This window comes from Pteropus vampyrus, unplaced genomic scaffold, assembly GCF_000151845.1.
Source record: "Pteropus vampyrus isolate Shadow unplaced genomic scaffold, Pvam_2.0 Scaffold47, whole genome shotgun sequence".
Lineage (NCBI taxonomy): Eukaryota > Metazoa > Chordata > Mammalia > Chiroptera > Pteropodidae > Pteropus > Pteropus vampyrus.
In genome coordinates this window covers 1,845,440-1,865,712 of record NW_011888828.1, presented here as the reverse complement: position 1 = coordinate 1,865,712, position 20,273 = coordinate 1,845,440, and the positions used below count along the sequence as shown (strand labels likewise).

Here is a 20,273-nt window from a genome sequence, read left to right as displayed (position 1 = left end):
CTATTCTTATCAGCCAGATTGAAAAAAATTTATGTCATAAGGAATTGAGTAGAGTACTCAAGAAGGTCTTGCCTGCTCTTAACCCACCTAAAAAACCATAAAGAGCAAATCTTAAAAGCAAATCTATTTCAAAGTTACTTTTGGCATCCCAAAACAAAGTTGAAGAATATTTATAGAAATACAAAATATCTAGCATCCAACAAAATGAAATTCGTAATGTCTGGCATACAGTGAAAGATTATCATGTGGGGAAGTAGAAAACATGATCCTTAATGAGGATAATCCTTCAATGAAAACTGACCCAGAATGCCACAGATAGTGGAATTAGAAGATCATAACATTAAAAGTTGTTACAACTGTATTTTATATGTTCAAAAAGTTAAATAGACCCATGGAAGATATAAAAAAGACCCAAGTCAAACTTTAGGAGATAAACACTACAAACTTCAGTGTCCGAAATGAAAAATACCCTGGATTGGATTAACAAGATTAAACTTTGCAAAAGAAAGGATTAGTGTTTTTCAAGACATAGCAATAGAAATGATCCAAAATGAAACTCAGAAAAATAAGTTTTAAAGTGAGTACAGCATTTGTGAGATATAGGACAACTTCAGGTGACCTAATATATGTGTAAGTGGAGTCCCAAAAGGAATGTATGTTGTGAGGGAGGAAGGTTTCCAGGCTGGAAAAATATCTGAAGAAATAAATATCAGGTTAAATTAATATCAGAAATAAATGCTAACTATAACCCACAGATTTAAGAAATTTAAACATGTAAGTAGTAAATAGCAGAGGTCTTGTTATCACTAAATCCAGACTTTTTTAGACTTTAACCTCTACTCACCCCAAATCCTCTTTCCGCAATGAGATTATTGTTTTTAAAATGTGCTTTTTGATAATGAAGGATTTAATAGGATTTTAGCTGTCATGTTATTGCAGACAGATCAAACTTGATTAAAGGATTATAAGTTTCACAAATTGATTTTAATAGGATTCGGTTCTTAGCGTGGCTGTAGTACCCATATTACAATAATCAGGCTTATCTTTAATTCTGTCCTGGTTTATTTTGAAACATTTTTTCTGCTGATAATAGCTATAACTTTTATGTTCTTATAGATTTGGCTGTGTATTATCTCTTCCTTATTTCTCCATAATTCCTGCAGGGAATACTTATTTTTCATCAAGCCAGTTGAATGATTGATATCATTAAGCAAGTATTAGCAAGATCAGTTGCAAATATCTAAGAAGTAAGAAGTGAAAGCAATAATTTGTAAAAAATGAATTTTAATTTTAGCTGCTGTGACCATTTCTTGAGAACAGATAAAATAAGTTGTAATAAAACATGAATTTCCACAAAAATACTTGAAAATAAATCTTAGAAGTACTTAAGAAATTTTCTTAGAAACAAGCGGTAGAATAAAGACCTCTGAAAATTTACCCTTCCATGAAAGCTGGCAAACATTGTCACAACTTTGCCAGAATTCTAGAAACAAACCAAAGATTTGCCTATTTAAGAAAAATGGCTGTATTTTAGGAAGAATAGGTGTTTTAACTTGCTCTGTGTTTAACCCCTAAACTCCAACCTTGAGAAATAACAGCCCTGCATTCCTGGTATAAGAGGGAGCAGAATGAAAGCTGGGTCTTAAAGATTTGTCATTTTTTGATATCTCTGGTGGTTCACCTGAAAGCCACTAATAGAAAGGATTGTCTTTATTTGACCTGGCTTGGAGCGTGCCTAGTGCTAACAGCTTCTCCCTGGGGAGCATTTGTCTAAAACAATTACAGGTGAGAGTTTTAATGTTGCAACTGTCTTAGATAATGAATAACAATTAAGGCAAACAATAGATTACCTACAAACTTAAAAGGAGAGGCTAAAAGAGATGTTCATAGGTGCCTTGAAAAGCAACATATTCCTGGAAATCTAGAAGGCCATATGCTTGCATAGACCTGTGCACATTCTCAGGAAGGACCGGAGAAGGTCCTAATCTCCCACTTCTAGCTGACCTTGACTCTGTGCAAGCTGGAAGTGAGAGCTAAGGCAGAGTTGTAAATTGCCTAGCTGAGTGTTGGAACATGCCTCAACACACACTGGGATGTAAAAAGGCATTGCTCAGTGGGAAATTTATTAACATTTTAACATCCGTGTTAAAAAATAGAAAAAACTCTCGCATCCGTAACCTAGTCTTCCACCTTAAGAAACTGGAAAAAGGAGGACAAATTAAACCTAAAGCAAGCAGAAGGAAGGAAATACAATGAATAAAGAAGAAATAAGAGTGATGGAGAATTGAAAAACAAGAGAACATCAATAAAACCAAAAGTTGGTTCTTTAAACAGATCAACAAAATTGACAAACCTTTAGCTAGACTGACCAAGAAAAAAATGAAGATTCAGATTACTAAAATCAGGAATGAAAAAGGGGACATTATTATTGACTTTATAGAAATAAAAAAGAATAAAAGGTTATATGTCAATAAATTTGATAAACTAGATGAAATATACAAATTCCTAGAAAGATACACACTACCAAAACTGCCTCAAGCAGAAATAGGCTAAATAGATGTATAACATGTAAAGAGGTTGAATTAGAAATCAGAAAACTTCATCTATGGCCATGCTACCCTGAACAAGCCCGATCCCATCTGATCTTGGAAGCTAAGCAAGGTCAGACCTGGTTAGTATTTGGATGGGAGACTACCTAGGAAGACCAGGTGCTGTAGGCGTAAAAAAATAAGTAAAATAAAATAAAATAAAATAAAAAAATCAGAAAACTTCTTGCAATGAAAACCCTAGTCTACACTGGTGAATTCTCCCAGTTTAAGGAAGAATTAACTTTTCAAAGAAAAAAAAAATTAGAACACTTCCTAACTCATTCCTTGAGGTCAGTATTACCCTGATACTAAAACCAGACAAAGACATCATAAGAAGAGAAAACTATAGGTAAATATTACTTATGAAATGTTGATATAAGAAATCTCAACAAAATACTAGCAAATCAGATCGAACAGTATATAAAAAGGATTATAAACCCTGATTAACTGACATTTATCCCAGGCGTGCAAGGTTGGTTCAGCATACAAAAATCAACCAAGTACAACACACTTATAGAATAAAGGTGGAGGAATCCCATCTACATCATTGTCTTAATAGACAAAGAAAAAATATTTGACAAAATCCAACATTCTTTCATGATAAAAACACTCAACAAACTATGAATAGGAATGAGCTTCCTGAATCTAATAAAAGGAGATCCACATAAATTCCACAGCTAATGATATTGAATGGTGAAACGCTGTATGCTTTCTCCAGGAATGTCCACTCTCACCACTTCTATTCAACATTATACTGGAAGTTCAAGCCAGAGTAATTAGACAAGAAAAGAAACAAATAGTATCTACATTGAAACGGAAATAGTAAAGTTATCTCTGTTTACAGTTAACATGATCTTAAGTAGATAGCCCTAAACAATCCACAAAACAAAACAACCATAACAACAGTAAAATCCTATTAGTGCTAATAAGTGCGGTCAGCAGGTTGCAAGATACAAAATCAAAATACAAAAATCACTTGTATTTTATATACTAGAAGTGAATGCTGTAAAAATTAAATTAAGAAAAAATTCCTTTATAGTAGCAAAATGAATACATAGGAATAAAACTAATCAAAGAAGTGCAAGATGTACTGAATGAAATTGAAGACCTATTAAATACAAAGACATTGTATGTTCATGGATTGGAAGCTTAATTTTGTTAAGATGAAAAAACTCCCTAAAGTGATCTACAGATTTAGTGTAAAACCTATCAGAATTCCAACTGCTTTTTTCAGAAGCTGACGAGTTGATCCTAAAATTCCTATGAAAATTCAAGGGACCCAGAAAAGCCAAAAGAATCTTGAAAAAGAACAACGAAGTTGAAAGACTCAAATTTTCCAGTTTCAAAACTTACTACAAAACTATAGCGATCAAGATTGTGTGATACTAGTATAAGAATAGCCATGTAGGTTAATGGAATAGAGTTGAAAGTCCAGAAATAAACCCAGTTGATTTTCAACAAGGATGCCAAGACCTTCCAATGAGGAACTAATAGTGTTTTCAACTAGTGATGCTGGGCACAGCTGCTTATCCACATGCAAATGAATCAACCTGGATTCCCACCTTACACCATATTTAAAAATGAACTCAACTAGATCAGACCTATGTGTAGGAGCCAAAACTATAAAACATTTAGAAGAAAGCATAGGTGTATCCTTGGATTAGGAAACAGTTTCTTGGATATGACACCAGAAGCTCAAGCAATCAAAGAAAATGTAGATTAATTGGATTTCATCAAAATTTACCACTTTTTTTGTGTGTCAAAGTAAGTATCAAAGTGAAAAGAAAACTCACAGAATGGGAGAAAATATTTGCAAATCCTATACCTGAGAAGTCTCCAATATCCAAAAATATATATATTTTTTAAGTCTTACAACTCAAAAGAATTTAAACATGGGCAAAGGCCAATAAGCATATGAAAAGAAGCTCAACATTTTTAGTCATCAGGGAAATTCAAATCAAAACCACAATGAGATACTACTTCACACTAGTTAGGATGGCTATAATAAAAAGAATGGAAAATAATTGTTGCTGAAGATACGGAAAAATTGAAACTCTTAGTGAGGGGATTGTTAAAATGATACAGCCACTTTTAAAAATAATTTATCTTTTTCCAAAAATATAATATAAAGTTACCATTTGAGCCAGCAATACCACTCCTAGGTGTGTACCCAAATTGAAAACATGTTCACATAAAAATTATTAAATTATTCACATTACAATAACGACCCAAATGTCTATCAACTGATGAATGGTTAAATAAAATGTGGCATATCCATTCAATGGAATATTATTTGGCAATAAAAAGGAATGGAGTAGTGATATATGTTACAACATGGATGAAACTTGAAAACATTTTGCTAAGTCAAAGAAGCCAGACACATACTGTACGATTTCATTTATATGAAATGTCCAGAACAGGGAAATCTACAGAGATGAAAAGCAGATAAGTAGTGTCCTGTGGCTATGGGAGGGAGAATGTGGAGTGACTCCTAATGGGTATGGGATTTTCTTTTGGGTGATAAAAATGTTCTGGAATTAAGTGGTGATGGTTATACAACCATGTGAATATACTAAACAGCACTGAATTATATACTTTCATATAGTGAATTTTGTGGCATATAAATTATCTTTAAATAAATGCCATCATTATAAATAATATTAATGCCTAGTTGATCATAGCATTGTTATATGCTGTGTAGAATAACTTGAAAGATATAGGTACAGATACATTTAATACGTTTAACACATTTAATAGCAAGATGTATAATTAAGTATAAAGTAAATATTTTCTCCTATAGGGCTAATATATAACCATTGAAAATTTTTGAAGGTCAGGTTTATTGTGATCTGTCATATATATACAGTACATTAAAATCCTTACTGTTAAACCTAAATTATTTTATCTTCTTTTGATGTGAATTGTTTGAGAAACACATCTCAGTTCAACTTATGTGTTGTCTTTAAAGGAGCAAGTACAGTAACAGTGGACATTTAGGAAAGGGAAATTGTTCACTTTGACTTTCTATTAATGACTAATGTAACTGCAGCTATCCAGAATTTCCATGGGAAGGTAAGCAGGTTTGCGAGATACAGTATGTCACTATTTGAGCTTTTTTTCCATAGCCATTTTATTTGTATAACCTTTTGTTCATATAAGAAAAAGAATCTATAGATAGATGAAAATGATTATATATGTGTGTGTGTATTTCCTACCCTCCAGGTCAAGCAAATAAAGTAGCCAAAGAAGCTGCTAACAGATGGACTGGTATGTATGATAATGGCGCTGCTGAACTATAGTTAAACTTCTTCTACACTTACCATGATATGAAATACAGAAGCTATTGTGCCTGGTTTTGTTCAAGAAAAGATGTTTCTGGAAATGTATGTATTAAACAGGCTTTTTATATATAAAATCATTTTAGTTACTTAAGGTTGTTTTTAAAAATCTTATTATTAGTCATTTTGTAAAGTATAAGGTATTTTCGAAAGACCAGTGATTGCTTCCAGTTTAGCTTTTGTGTAACTCTTCTGGATGTCACTTGAGCTAATCACTTAACCTTCATTCAACCTTAAGAGTTTCATAGAATCCTAAAGATTTGTCTTCTTGCTAATAATAACAGCTAACATTGGTTGACAGCTGACTATAAGCCAGGCATTGTAAAAGGTGTCTATATCTCTACAACAATCTTGTGAGATAGATAGGATTATTATCCCTAATTTTAGAGATGAAACTGAGACCATCAAGAGCCCGTGGTCACACAGGTGCTAGGCCATGGAACAAGAATCGACTTAAAGTGGTCACTTTAAGAATCCAGCTTTCCTGATTCCGGAATCCAAGCTCTTACGCTTGGATAGTCTTCTCTGTATACCTGCCTTCTGTAAACGCCTCGTTAATCTATTCGCCAATGGATATATCCTCTGGTCTATAGCAGAGATATTCTAAGAAATGTAAATTAATAAGGGATTATCTGTGTATCTTAAAGTTTAGAAGAAAGTTAATGATGATAGTTGTGAATTATATACAGGTATAATTAGTATTGTTAAAACCTGTCTGAAAATTATACTAATGTTTTTCCAGTATTTAATTAAAATAATGGTAATTGAACTGGTCCATCCTGGTAAGAGTTTATAAAGCCTTTACATGTGTTACTCATCCTCATTCTGGTTTTGTGGGAGAGATTGGATAAGATTGCATTAGCACAGAGATCAGAAAGCTTAAAGTGACTGCTTTAAGTCAAAGGAGATGAGTCACTGGAAGAACAGAGATTGAGCCAGGTTTTCCTGACTCCATGTCCAGGCCTCTGTATTTCACAAAAAGTTTTAGAATCATTTTTCCTTGTCTATTTTAGAATTAAGTGGATTGATAAAATCAATGTAATTGGCCTTTGGTTCCTATAAAAGTACAATCTTATTTATTTCAAAGTTGTTTCCTAAATAATGTAGTATTTTAGCGATAAGAACAGAATGGGGTGAAAGCAGCAAACTAACATTAAAGAAAAGAGAATAATGAAATGTGTGTCCAATAAAGTATAAATAAATAATAAATATAGTGCTATTGTCTAGATTGGAGAAATACAAAATTTTGAGTGAGAAAAAAAGCAAGAGGGTTTTTAGGTTAAAGATAACACAAGAGTCACAAAGTACTCTCTCCCAGTAGTTCTCAGCAAAGCAGCTCAGCAAACGGTAGTAATAGGCAGCCTGTGTATATGATTAAAGGAACTTGACTTTGAAAGCAATCCAGGTTGTGCTCCTTATTTGCGCTGACTTATTGAACTTCTCTGAATTAATTCCTCATCTGTTCAATGTGGATAATATCTACCTCACATTTCGGGAGGATTAAATAAGACAGTTGGTAAGCCCGTTAGCACATTAGACACGTAGGTAAACAAATACTTCTTCCTTCCCCCTTCTCAAAAATATCCTTTCATGTTTTCCAGTTGATCATAAACTCCCAAAATTATAATTTAAAAAAATGTTGGAACAAATTTTCCCCTCTATGTTATTAGCTGAGAAAGAACCTGGAACTTTTAAAATCATGTAGGAAGGAAGATATTTTTAGAACAGCAGAAACAGCTGTTAAGAACCATATTTCCAATTGAGGTTACAACTTGCTCCTTCCATCATAAAAGTGTTATGAAAAGATCATGAAGTTAAAACAAATTATATCTCAGAAAACTTCTCAGTCTTCAAGACGAACGAAAAGAAAACATCAGTAATACTTAGAACTAAAGATTGTTATGTAATTATTAGTTAAGATTTGGTTTCTTTTTACTTAAAAAGTTCCTAAAATCTATCTAGAATTGAGATATTTACTGTTCAGTAATTTAGTATTTCAATTTTATAGAATGAGATATTATCTAAGAGTATAACTAAAAAAAAAAATCACATCTAAATGTTTTGTGACAGTAAATGCACTTTAAATGTCATTTAACAAATTATGTTAACACCTTGCTTAATAACTAAGATGGGAGACTTTTTATGATTTTGTGTGAGAGGCATCTTAATGAGTGAGCGGGAACAAGTTATAAAGTCCCAACAGAGACTCAAGCACGTATTACCCGTCCTAATCCTATGTATAGCTTGGGTATGCCACCATATTAATTAACAAGAATTTTACCAGTCTTGAAGCTATTTCTTAAAAACAAAACAAAAACATAAAACACTATTTTTTTAATCCATTTACAAAAATTTCCACATATTAGGAAAGTTATTTGATGGGAAACGAACTATCAGGATTGTAGGTAACATTGTCTTGAAGGCAGACATCCAGCGGCCCAAGGACTTGTTCAGTGGAGTCTTTTTGAATTGGTCCATTAAGCATTGTTGTAGAGAGGCTTTTATTTGTTTCTTTTGTTTGTTTTTAACCATATAAGGATTGTAATAAAATGGTTTCTTGCCCTCATGTGAATCAAGATCTCCTTCCTGCAAAGGCTCATAGCCTTACTGTAGTGCATCATTTTGTTCTCTCCTGATCCAGGTCTGAAGTCCATTTCTCCAAACTTTCTACTTCCAAACTGTCATCCATTCTCTCATTTCCTGGAAATCTTTCTGTACTCTTGGAGCCTGTTCTGAAAGCTATACACATAGGACTTGATCTTTTCTCTCTAACATCCGTATTTGAAATCGTTTAGTAATAAATTGATTTTTTTCTCTCTATTCTTTCAAATTGAGGCATGGGCTCTCTACATTCTGGAATACCTGTAATACACTTAATACTTGTCTCATGTAGCAGTGGGCCCTCCAAGTATTTGGCTGACGTTGACAAGAATGTTCAAGTTGTGTGGAGACTAGTAAAACTAAACAGATCATTCTGGAGTACTTCATGCTATTAGCATTTAGTTTTCTCTCTTAGGTCCTTATGAAAAGTAAAGATTTGTTTTAGATTGTTTATAAAAAGTAAAGATTTAATATCTATTGATATTCTATAATACTTTAATCGAAAGAAATTAGGATGTTTTTTAACATTCTGTTTGTTGGCGTATCAGTATTAGCCTTAGAAATGAACTTCATTCCAAACATTTAGTTATTATTATTTGATACCTGAAATTAAACTTGTTAAAACAATATTTTTAAAAGTGATCAAACTCCATATATTAATTTGCTAAGGATACCGTAACAAAGTACTTTAGACTGGGTGGCTTAAACAAAAGATATTTACTTTCTCACAGTTTTGGAGCCTGGAAGTTCAAAATCGTGGTTTCTTCTGAGACCTCTCTCTCCTTGGCTTGTAGATGGCTAACTTCTCACGTGTCCACACACGGTCTTTTCTGTTCATGACCTGGTATCTCAGTGTGTCTGTGTTTCCTTTTCTTAAAAGGACACCAGCCGGATTGACCAGGGCTCACACAACAGGCTCATTTGTACTTAAACACCTCTCTAAAGACCCAGTTTCCAAATATAGACACATCCTGAGGTACTGGGGGTTAAGACTAAAACATATGAATTTGGGGGAGGTGACACACTTCCACCCTTAACACTCCAAAGAACCTATTTTAACCTTTTACTTGATTATCACCACTAATACAGTGCTTAACATTTATACACTACTCTGAACCAGAAAACTTTATACCATTACTTTTCTATATTTATAATACATTTTCATTATAAAGGTGGTATATGTACGTTAAAGAAAATGTATAAAATTAAAAAAAGAAAACACCATCATTCCCATTCTCCATGGGCAGCCACTGTGAGCACGTCGGTGCTGCCCCGCGTCCCTCACTGCCTGTGCGGTACATGCCCTCCCAGGTGACTAGAGTTTATATTGCTTTGGTTTTTTTATTTTATTAGGCTAGGGTGAAGATTCAACCATATATCTTTGTACACAGTGTATGTATTTCCTTGGTGTAAATTCCTTTAAGAAGATATAACATTCAACTTCTTCGTAAAGGAATTTACACCAAGGAAATACACTGTGTACAAAGATATATGGTTGAATCTTCACCCCAGCCTAATAATGCATTTTACCACTCGAGGACACTGAAGATACATCTGTTCCTACCTTGGTCTTTAGAGAGGGGAACCCCCTTCCCTCTTCACCCCTTCTCCCGCACGCTGACCTGATTGTCTGGAAGCCATTACTCTGTGTCAGGGAGGGAAAAGGGTCTGGAGAGAAGTGTTTCCTCTGGGCACAGGAGCAGCTCTGATTTCTCCAGTAACAGTCCTGGCCTCCGCTATGGTAAAGTGGAAGAGGCCCCGTTAGCTTCTTCCTGTCTTTGGATTATTCCTAAATCAGGTATTCTTTCGTGGCAACTGATTTACTGAATTTTTAAATATGACTTGTTTATTCAAAATATTAAATATTTTCTTCTGAAATTAACTACTCTTGAAAATACAGAAAACTACTTATTTTGATACTTATGAAAGTAATAAAAGTAAAAACAATGGATATAATTATATTTGAAATGTTTTATGATTGTGTTTTGAATTCTCAAAAATATTTTTCATTTCTTTTATAGATAATATATTTGCAATAAAATCTTGGGCCAAAAGAAAGTTTGGGTTTGAAGAAAATAAAATTGATAAAAATTTTGGAATTCCAGAAGACTTTGACTACATTGACTAAAATGTTTGATGTTGTTAAAGGATCTATATGCTTGTGAATATGTAAATTTTTTGTTATACAACAAAATGTATGGAATTGTCATTTACCTGTAACTGCGATTATCATTTTATTAATTTTAAATAAAGTATAAGGTATAGATATTTTTCACTCTTTTTGATTGATCAAAAGCAGGATAGCCATATTCGTACACAGCTCATCAAAGGATAGTGCAAATAAAGCCGTCCACTTAAGATTTATAGATAATTTTTTAGAGATCAAAGCTGTCATGACTTGATAACATTTTTTAGTTTCATTCGAATATTAAATATTAAGAACTGAGAGTACCTTTGAAGGTTCTGTTGTCCACATACACTCACACGTGCTTGGAAATAACCTTTAAAACCCTAATGGCTGCTTTACTTTTTCTCAGTATTTAGTGGAAAATGTGTGTTATTAATTCTCAGTATACTGCATCATATTTGCAAATTTCCCACAGAAAAAAATACAGAACATTGCTGTTCTTCAAATTTAGAGTTAGGTAGTAATTCCTTAGGCATGAAAATTCTTTTGAATTTTTGATGACTTTCTACTACAAAGAACAAGCTTGTGGCCCTTTGTCCTGATTTATGTGCTTTCTTTGAGATGATATATTGGTGTTAGTATAGCATACGTCGCCGACTAGAGTTCGGGCATTTTTTCAGCTGCCTAAAAAGTAGGTTAACAATAATGTATGTCCTGTGTATATTATCTTTTTGCAGTTAAGCTTAGACATTGAGAGTATTTGCAGGCACTCTAAAGCAAACTTACAAAAAAAAAAATCTAAACTCGTGTATAATGACCTTTATACACATGCCTTACCTTTTTTTTCCTGCCACATTGTTCAATTTTGATATTCTTTTAAGTAACTTGAATGAGCTACTCTGTATTTCTGAACTGATCCAAATGGCATCCAAGCCATTTGTTAGTGAATCTGGCCTTTGTATTGCATGGAGTCGCTCTGGGCCAACTTAATCACTTCCTGGAGGTGGGTGGGAGCAAATTGGTCCATCTTTGTTTATTCTTGAGGCCGATTTCTGTTGCCTTAGGACAACAGCTCTTCTCCCAGGGGAAAGTATTTGATGTGAGTGACAAAGTGCAAAAAATAAAAACTCGTCATAAGCCTTTCCCTAAAACATTAATTGTAAGAATTCCAAAATTTCTCAGACGCAGCTTGCAATTTATTAGAAAAGATGCTTCCTCGTTTAGAGAGAAGATATGTATGTTCAAAAAGGAAGCCATTTCTAATTATCCCTAAATGATTCTATTTTAAAAATCTTTAGGCAACTTTTTTTTTAACTGCATCTATTTCATGGGGCTAGCATGAGAATGACTGAAATGGGTCTGTACATGAGCTAACCAGAGGTTGTGGTACCCTCCTAAGCTAATAGTTTTCTGATAAATGTTTAAACTGACTTTAAAAGGTGAGGACAGGGCCTGATTTATAGTAGTAGTATCTTATTTGTGTGGTATAAATACTCCTAGTATAGTCAATTTCAAATTATCAATATGATGACAATACAGAGTGGGGAAGAGATGCTCAGTAGCACACTATTATGTATTTTTTTCTACTGTACAGATAAAATAGATGTAAATAATCTCCAGAGCACAGGTAATGGTAAAATGTCAAATAATTAGTGATGAGATTTTAGTTTTAGTACCATTGTTTTTAATACAGTTCATCGTAGTTTATGTAATTTAATCTTTATTAATGGCTGTGTTTAACAGCTGGCTTGCTTTGTTACTTAAGTTGGCTTGCTTAGTCCAGCATATCACTTTTCTTAATCTTTAAGAGTTGCTTTTGAGTTTGCTCTTTGAAATTAGAGGTGCTGATTGAGAAGTCCAGGGGCATTGGTCTAGCCAAGCTCTAGGAAATCCTTAGTCCTGGGTTGGTTTTGTTATTGATCTGAAGACTGAGTACAACTTGGGTTGACCTAACGTCAAATTACTAGTGATCTAGGATGAAATTTGATTCATTATATAATGTTAGAATTGATAATCCCAGTAGCTTCTCAGTTGTGCAGTTTCAAAGGTATTTGGGAGCTGATGTCCTTCTTAGCGACATTCTCATGTAGTTATTTTTAAAATCTCACATTCCTATTTTTAATTGATTCTAGAAAAGCGATTTTGTACGTTTCACAATCGTTCAGGGCCAGATAAATCACTGAAATGTCCCTTCTGAGGTCGTGCCAGGACCAAAGCAATTCATAAGGATGAATTGGAATGACTTTTCCTCTGATGTTTGCCACATCATTAGTCTGATGGGATTATAAAGTGCTTGGCCTGTCACAGAAATAGATGCTATTATTTTTAACTTTATCAAACAGGATTCTCTTTAAAGGATTAGAAAAGGAAATGAGTATATCTGGCAGCCAAGAAGCAAGAACCACCCTAATAATTCTTAAGCATTAAAGTCTAAATTGTAAACCCAATAATACTGTCTTTTGAAAATGATTGGAGTAAAATAAAACATTTTTCAGCTAATATGGCATCATTTGGTAAGAGCAATTAAAATGTGACAGATGGTGGGAAGGTATCTTAAAATTATGCATAAAACTCTCTTTCAGGATACACTTCCTGAATATAAAACATGAGGAAGATATACTTCGAATATAAAACAGGAAGAAAATATACTTCATTATGAAATGGCCAATTGGTAGTGAATTTATATAATACTACCCTAGCTGGTTTTTAGAAAAAACTTGGTGAGAGATAGAGGTCAAGCAATGTGGCTATCTTTGGAAGTACTCGTTGATTGTGAAGGTTAATTTCTATTTACCAAGATTGACAAACTGCCATCTTGAGAGCCAAATCCAAGGGCTGTATTTTACAGCCCTTGAGCTAAGAATGTCGTTTTACTTTTTTTAATGATGTAAAAATAGACAGGAATATTGCAACAGAGGTTGTATGTGGCCCATGAAGCCTAAAATATTACTATCTGACCCTTTACAGAAAATATTTGTCACCCTCCAAAAGGTCAACATTTGACAGCTCGTGGCCTGGATATGACCTGCAAGGTTATATTTTATTTTGCCCAAACTTTTATTTTTGATATAAGTTAGTCGCAACATGTTCACATGCAAATTGAGATTTTCAGCTTCTCTTGGAAACTGGGTGATTTGGCTACCTGCAGTGGTTTCACAGGGCAGCACATCAGCTGGAGGTAAGCAGGGCTGGCCCGGTGGTGGGGGTTCGATCTTGGAGGAATGCCAACGTATAGCTTTCTTCTTTAAGTTCCAGCTTTGTTCCAAGTCAAACTGACTTGAGATCAAACTTTAATGTCAACTTTTCAAATTCCAGGAAAAAAAAAATTCTGGTGCTATTTTTAAAATTGAGATTGTATCAAATTCCTAAATTAACATAGGGAGAATGCATAGCTTGATGATTATGAAACATCTTAAGAACAAGGATATCTTCCCACGTGCTAAAGCTTACTTTTAAGTTTTTCCAGTAGTTTTATAGTTTTCTTCACATAGACTTGTCACATTTCTTAAGTGTATTCTTAAGTATTTTATCTTTTTTGTGCAATCGTGAATAGAGTTTTCTATCTTATTTTTTAACTGGTTATGTATCTGAAGGCCATTGGTTTTGTATATTAATTTTATATCCTGCTATCTTGCTAAATTCTTTTTTATTTGAGTTTATTTCATAATTCCCTGAAGTTTTTCAGGTGTCCTGTCGTATCATCTTCAAATAAACATACTTTTGATTCTTCTTTTCTAATTCTTATGCTTCTAACTGTTTTTATCTAATTGCATTGGCTAATACCACTCGTCAACCTGTATTGGAGACAGAGAACATCTATGTCTTGTTTCTGACCTTAGTAGGAATGTCTTTAGTATTTCTGCATTAAGTAAAATGCTGGCTTTTTATGATATATAATTTATAATGTTAAGGACATAGTCATCTAGTTCTATTTTCTCAAGTATTTGTATAAGGAGTAGTTGAATTTGTCAGAGGCTCCCCCAGTCTATGGAGATAAGCATATGATCTTTATCCTTAAATCTATTAATAAGATGAATGATTGTATATTTTCTAATGTTCAGCCATCCATATATTTCTGGCACAAAACCTACTTGGTCATGGTGTATTTTCTAAATGTGACGTTAGAGTTTATTTGCTGACATTTTATTTAGAATTTTTGCATCAATATTCATAAGTGATACTGGCCTATAACTTTATGTGCTATCTTTACAGATTTGGGTATCAATATTATACTTAAAAAAAAGATTTGGAAGTTTTCCTTCATTTGCTCTGAAGCAACTTATGTAACATTGGGACTATCTGGTCTCTAAAATACTCAACTATAACTTCAAATGAACAAGAACAAAAATTAGATCATTCTGCATATATGGATCGGCACTATTTTGTTTTTCATTTAAAAGTTTAAAAAGTTTGTTCAAAGTTTATTTTACTTGTCACGTAGTATTCCTTCAGAAAGATATACTAAGATTGATGGAAATTTGGTTTGTTTTTAGTTTCATGCTATTTCAGGCCATATTTTCAAAGAACATTTCTAAACATATCTGTTTGCACATTTGTGGAAGTTTCAAGGATGAATTCCTTGATTAAAAAAAAAATAAAGTTCCTCTTCACAAAGTCCTTAACCTCTAAAAACAATATGAGAAACATCAGACAGAGCTGATTTTTATAGAAAAGAAGAGGAAGACTTTCAGGACTTTTTAAGTTAGTTTTTCTATGGGTTTTCAGAAATGAACTCAAGTAATTTTTTATTCAAAAAATTTATATAAAATGAGCTGGGACTCTTATCAAAAGCAGACTTGTAAAAAAATACTGCCTCTTAGCTGGAATTTATTAATGAAAAAGAAAATTTATGATTAATGTTCAATTTTCTCTAGGTTAAAGACTGGCTTTCAAAAGTTCACAGCCAAGTGCTTTCTGAGACATCTTTCTCAAACACACCCTACCAATCTGGAGACTGGACCTGCTGCAGAAAGGGCGAGTTCCTTTGCAAGCTTGGACTTGGAAGGCATCGTGTTTCTCATAACATTTCGAAAAGTAACTATGGGAACTTTTTACACATTTCAGTTGAACAGATGTGTAATTTTTTCTGGCCAGTTGTGGTTGTTATCGAATTTAAGTAAACGTACTTCTTGCTTACATGTGTTTTCTGTGTTATGTGTACTCTGGGAACCCACACCTGACTGAGTTTAACTTGCTTAGCAAGTTTCCATCCAGGCAGATTTGGTTTGATCCTTAGGTCAACTGGAACAAATATTTTGCCTTTAAGTGCCCTAATAAAATCAGTTTGTATCTACAGGGATTGAAATGGCCTGTTTGTTTGTTTTTAACAGATAAAAATATACTTTTGATAATTACGACAATTCTCTTAATGGATCCAGAAAGAGAACTTTTTTTTTTTTGGAAAGGTGTCAACATTTGATCTAGCACAGCTTCAAGGATTAAAGTACCTGGATATCAAAATTATTTTACATAACCCTAACTGAAAGTATTGCTTAATTTCTCTCATATATGCACAAAACATTTAGAATCAGTGACAGCCATTTTATATGGCAATGTTAACTATGTTATATAATAAGACCATTTTAAGAGTAAGGTGGTAATATCGTCACTAGATATATTTTGAAAGGTAGGTTGACTTTTCTTTCCACTAGACGAAAGCTCCTTGTGAGGGCATGTTGATTTTTCATCCCTGTAGGCCCAGAGCACCTCAGGTAGTATTTGACACAAAAGAATTACAGCTTCATAATCTCCTGTCTCAAATAGACTCTCGGCATTGCTTATCAAGGCTTTTACTTAAAGTCATAATTGGCCTTATTCCAGGAAGGCTGTCAGGCAGCCGCTGCTTTCAATCAGCTTTTCCTCTCAGTCCCTGTAACTATTTCAGACATTTGCCACTCGGGCCTCTCTACTCAACCCCATTTTCCTCAATATTCTCTATTTAAAAAAAAATTTTTTTTTTGTTTTAAATTTGAGCCCTTTAAACATAATCTCAGCTTCCTAAGCCCCCTACCTACAGTTGTTTTCCCACCCGTATTTCCTGTTTAAGCCAACCTTTCTACTCTTGTCCATGATCCAACTCCCTCCTGGTCGCTCCGAGGCCTTGCTTAATTTTTCTCCTCTTCCTCTTCCCCGCAGTGTCTTCACTTTTCCTCTTTACTGGCCAGTCTTTCTTAACACATCCCTACAGTGTTTCATCAAACTATATTTACCTGGTAGAATAAAGTACCATTCCTTCCCATTATATTCCGTTACCCTAGGGTTTAGTGAAATTGTTCACGTCATTCCTTGAAAAATGTTATTCACATTCATTCAACATATCTTTTTCTCCATTCATTCAATCATTTGAACATTCATTTAATAACCTCATATTTGCCAGGCATTATATTAGATAAATGAATTCTGTAATCCTTGCCTCAAAGAATTCCAACCAAGTACATGAGGCAGCCACGCAAACAGGGCATTATAAAGCTAGGAGGAAAGCCAAGGAGAGGAGCATTCGGGGTGTTATGGTGACACTGAAGGGGAGTATCCGCCTCACCAACCTAAACTCACACTTCTTAGGGTTCAGACCCATAGATATGCTGGGTGAGTTCACCGCTGGAAATTACCATTCCTATTTTGGATCTTGCATCTTGATATTTGTTTAATAAATGCATGCTGGGAAACATCATTGCATTTTAATAAGTAAACATAATTATTTTAGTAAGAAAAAATATATAAATTATTGTTATTCAAAATTCCAGGTACCTTTTAATAAAGGGGGAAAATAAGAATATATACATTTATCATTGCTTTTATAGGCACAAAAAACTGAAAGGCTGCACAGGAAACTTATTAACAGTGGCTACCTATGTGAGAGAGGGATTTTTCCTCTGTTCTTTTTTTAAAATTTAATTTTTGAACTATGTATTACTTATTCAAAAAGTTAAATTATAACAAAGAAATCCTAGAGTTCTGGCCTCAACTTTTCCAATCTTATTTTCCATTTCTCTAACATGAAACAAATCAAGCTAGTTTTGTCTGTTAATTAAAGAATCATTAGCGTGCAAATTTTGCTCATCAGACATGTCCTCCATCTAAAACCATTTCTTCCAGGTCCAGCTCAAGTCCAGCAACCTGGACGAGGCCTTCTGTGATTAATGCCAGCTCACAGCAACCTCCCGTAAGCCATAGCTCTACAGAACAAGGTATGTCAGTTCATGTGGCACTGGTCATCTGCTGCTCTATAAAGTTACTTAAATGTTCATGTTTGGATATCTTGTTGTATCAACTGGATTTCATACCTCTTTCCATCATCTACATAGAAAGCACTTAATATTTCTCGAATTAATGCAGTCCACTCACTGAGGGGGATAAATACTGCCTTAATTAAAAGTCTTAAATGGAAAACTAAACAATAAGCTGTTGGAAGTGTTCCATAAGTCCCTGGAAAACAGTACGGAATTGTGGATTTGGAGTCAGACAAGCTCGGATTCAAGTGCTGGTTCCAACTGTATGAATTCAGCCAAGTTACTTAATATCCCTAAGCCTTCACGCCCTCTTTCTTAAATGCAGATTAAAAAAAAAAATGGCCTCACAGATGTTGAGTTTGTTTGGAGAATTAGGTGAAATAATGGAGACACAGCAATTAACACTGTGCTCTCGCACAGAGTATGTGCTCAGTGGGAGGTAGTTACACCATTCTGAACTTTTAGGAAGTGCTTGCCAGAGAAAATACAGTACTCCTCAATGCAAATACGATGACAGCGTTCACTTTCACAGGTGTGCTGTGTTCTAGGGCCTGGGCTCCACCAGAGCTGACTCTCAGCTCGGAGTCCTTGCTGCTGCGTCGAGGGTCCTCTTCCGTGCATCTCCCCCGCCCCTCCACTGCCACCAGCTCCCAGCCAGCAGCCTCTGCACTCAGGGCATCCATCACCTTCTAGGGACAGGGAAGATGAGTGACAGAAATTCCCACTTAAACGTCAGGACACTTTTTTTTTTAATAGAAAAGCATTGTTATACATGATGGTTAGGGTCTTTAGTAAAATTATTATCGGTACGTGAGGTTCTTTGGCCATATCTGGAAATCTAAACCACTACGTCTAAAATTGTTTCTATGGGAAACTATGTTCCAAGTGCAACTGACTTAGAAACGAACTATTGGAATGCAGCTTGTTTGGGGACTGTCTTAGGTCAACTTTCATAACTCAAATTGTCAATGAAAAAGGAAATGACATTTGTTCTGCTCTTACCGAAACATACTGCACGTACAGTTCTATAACTATTTCGTGAGGACACCAAGTACCTAACGTTATTTAAAATAGCAGCCACATGAACCCATCAGATTGGACTGATATTCCGGGTCTAATTATATTTGAGCTACTAACTCCAGCAACTCAGATGGTTAGGTGTCTTTTAGACATTTTTAGAATTTAAGACTTTTGAGGAAGGCAGAAAGACTTTTCTTCTGCAGAGCTCCCCTTGTGGTTATCTAGCTGCCGCGTGAGGCAGCGTGCTCCCTCCCCCTCCCTCCTCGCCGGCTTCTCTGCCCATGTATGGTCACTGTTCCACAGCCTTCTTGGTACTGAAGTGAGCAAGTCGGACCCTTATTAGGATCCAAGCTTAAAAGTTAAACAGCTCAGGGGCTAAGAATAAGAATCTCCTGTTTGTACAATCTGGTAGATCAACTGAACTGGGTTTGGGACAAAGTTATTCAGGGAGGAAGAGGTAGGAATAAGAATATTCTATATATTGATGTCCTAACAGAAAACCAGTGACTTGCCCTGTTTTAAATTCATCCTGTCATGAGTCCCAAGAAAGCATTTTTCTAACTCTCATGCTCCCATTCTGTGGGATTACCACAACGAGCATCAGGTAGGTCTTTTCGTTCTGTGTTCTTTTTATGCCCTGTGTATGTGGACAGAAGCAATTTCCATTGCATTCTTTGCTATTTATTCCAGGTTTACACTCAGTCCTGAGTTACCTTCTCTTTTCAAGTAATTTCTCTAAGAGAGAATAGAAAAAAAGCAGAACTAGGCAGATTATTCATTCTCTTTCCACGCCCTTGACAAAGTCAATTCTCCAGAAGGGTAAGCGTTATCATATGTCATGATAAAGCTTGCGAAGATACCTCACCCAGAGTGTTTGCCTTGTTCTAAGGGATAGTTGTAACTTTTTGAGAATTCTGGAAATTAAGCAGAATGAAACTTTTTTTTCTACAAAAAAAATACTTGAAACGTTAGAGATCTCCAGTCACTTATGAAATGCCTCCTTTATACCATTCACAAAGGTGAATGACAAGATCCAAGTGCTAAAGATAAGCAGTCTTGATGCAGAAACAGAAATGGAAATAGATACTTACATATCAATAAGTGCTGTAATAAAGCTTTTCAGTGGCTCTGGGAAGTCCAGGTGAAAGAGTAACTGTCCAGGGGCGACTCAAAAGGCCTTATGGAGAAACAGATGGTCAGTCGGGCTGAGTCTTAAAGGTAAAGTGTTCAGAGCAGAGCAGGTGAACACGAGGAAGGCCAGAGATTCCGGCAGGTGAAGATCTGAGGAGTCTCCCAGGCTCCCTGATTCTTCGGAAGTAAATGAGGGGGTGAATGTTGGTACTTTCATTAAGTCTTGCTTTCAACAGAT

The 20,273-nt window shown here is 34.7% G+C and overlaps 1 protein-coding gene and 1 pseudogene across 3 annotated transcripts in view; both read left to right on the top strand.

Annotated features, from left to right (window-relative positions):
* Positions 1-20,273, top strand: part of MND1 (meiotic nuclear divisions 1) — an 81,487-nt gene that overhangs the window by 39,146 nt on the left and 22,068 nt on the right. Inside the window, exons 7-9 of one of the 3 annotated variants that reach the window (XR_895824.2) lie at positions 5,811-5,855; positions 15,530-15,689; positions 17,751-17,842. Coding sequence is in view for 1 of the 3 variants with exons in the window: in XM_011359362.2 (XP_011357664.1) it covers positions 5,811-5,855; positions 10,549-10,655 (152 nt within the window). In the remaining 2 variants the exon portion in view is untranslated. Of the gene's footprint in view, positions 1-5,810; positions 5,972-10,548; positions 10,796-15,529; positions 15,690-17,750; positions 17,843-20,273 lie in introns of those variants that run through there. The other 2 variants (XR_002780112.1, XM_011359362.2) reach the window with 2 other exon arrangements.
* Positions 2,602-2,720, top strand: LOC111739170 (annotated as a pseudogene).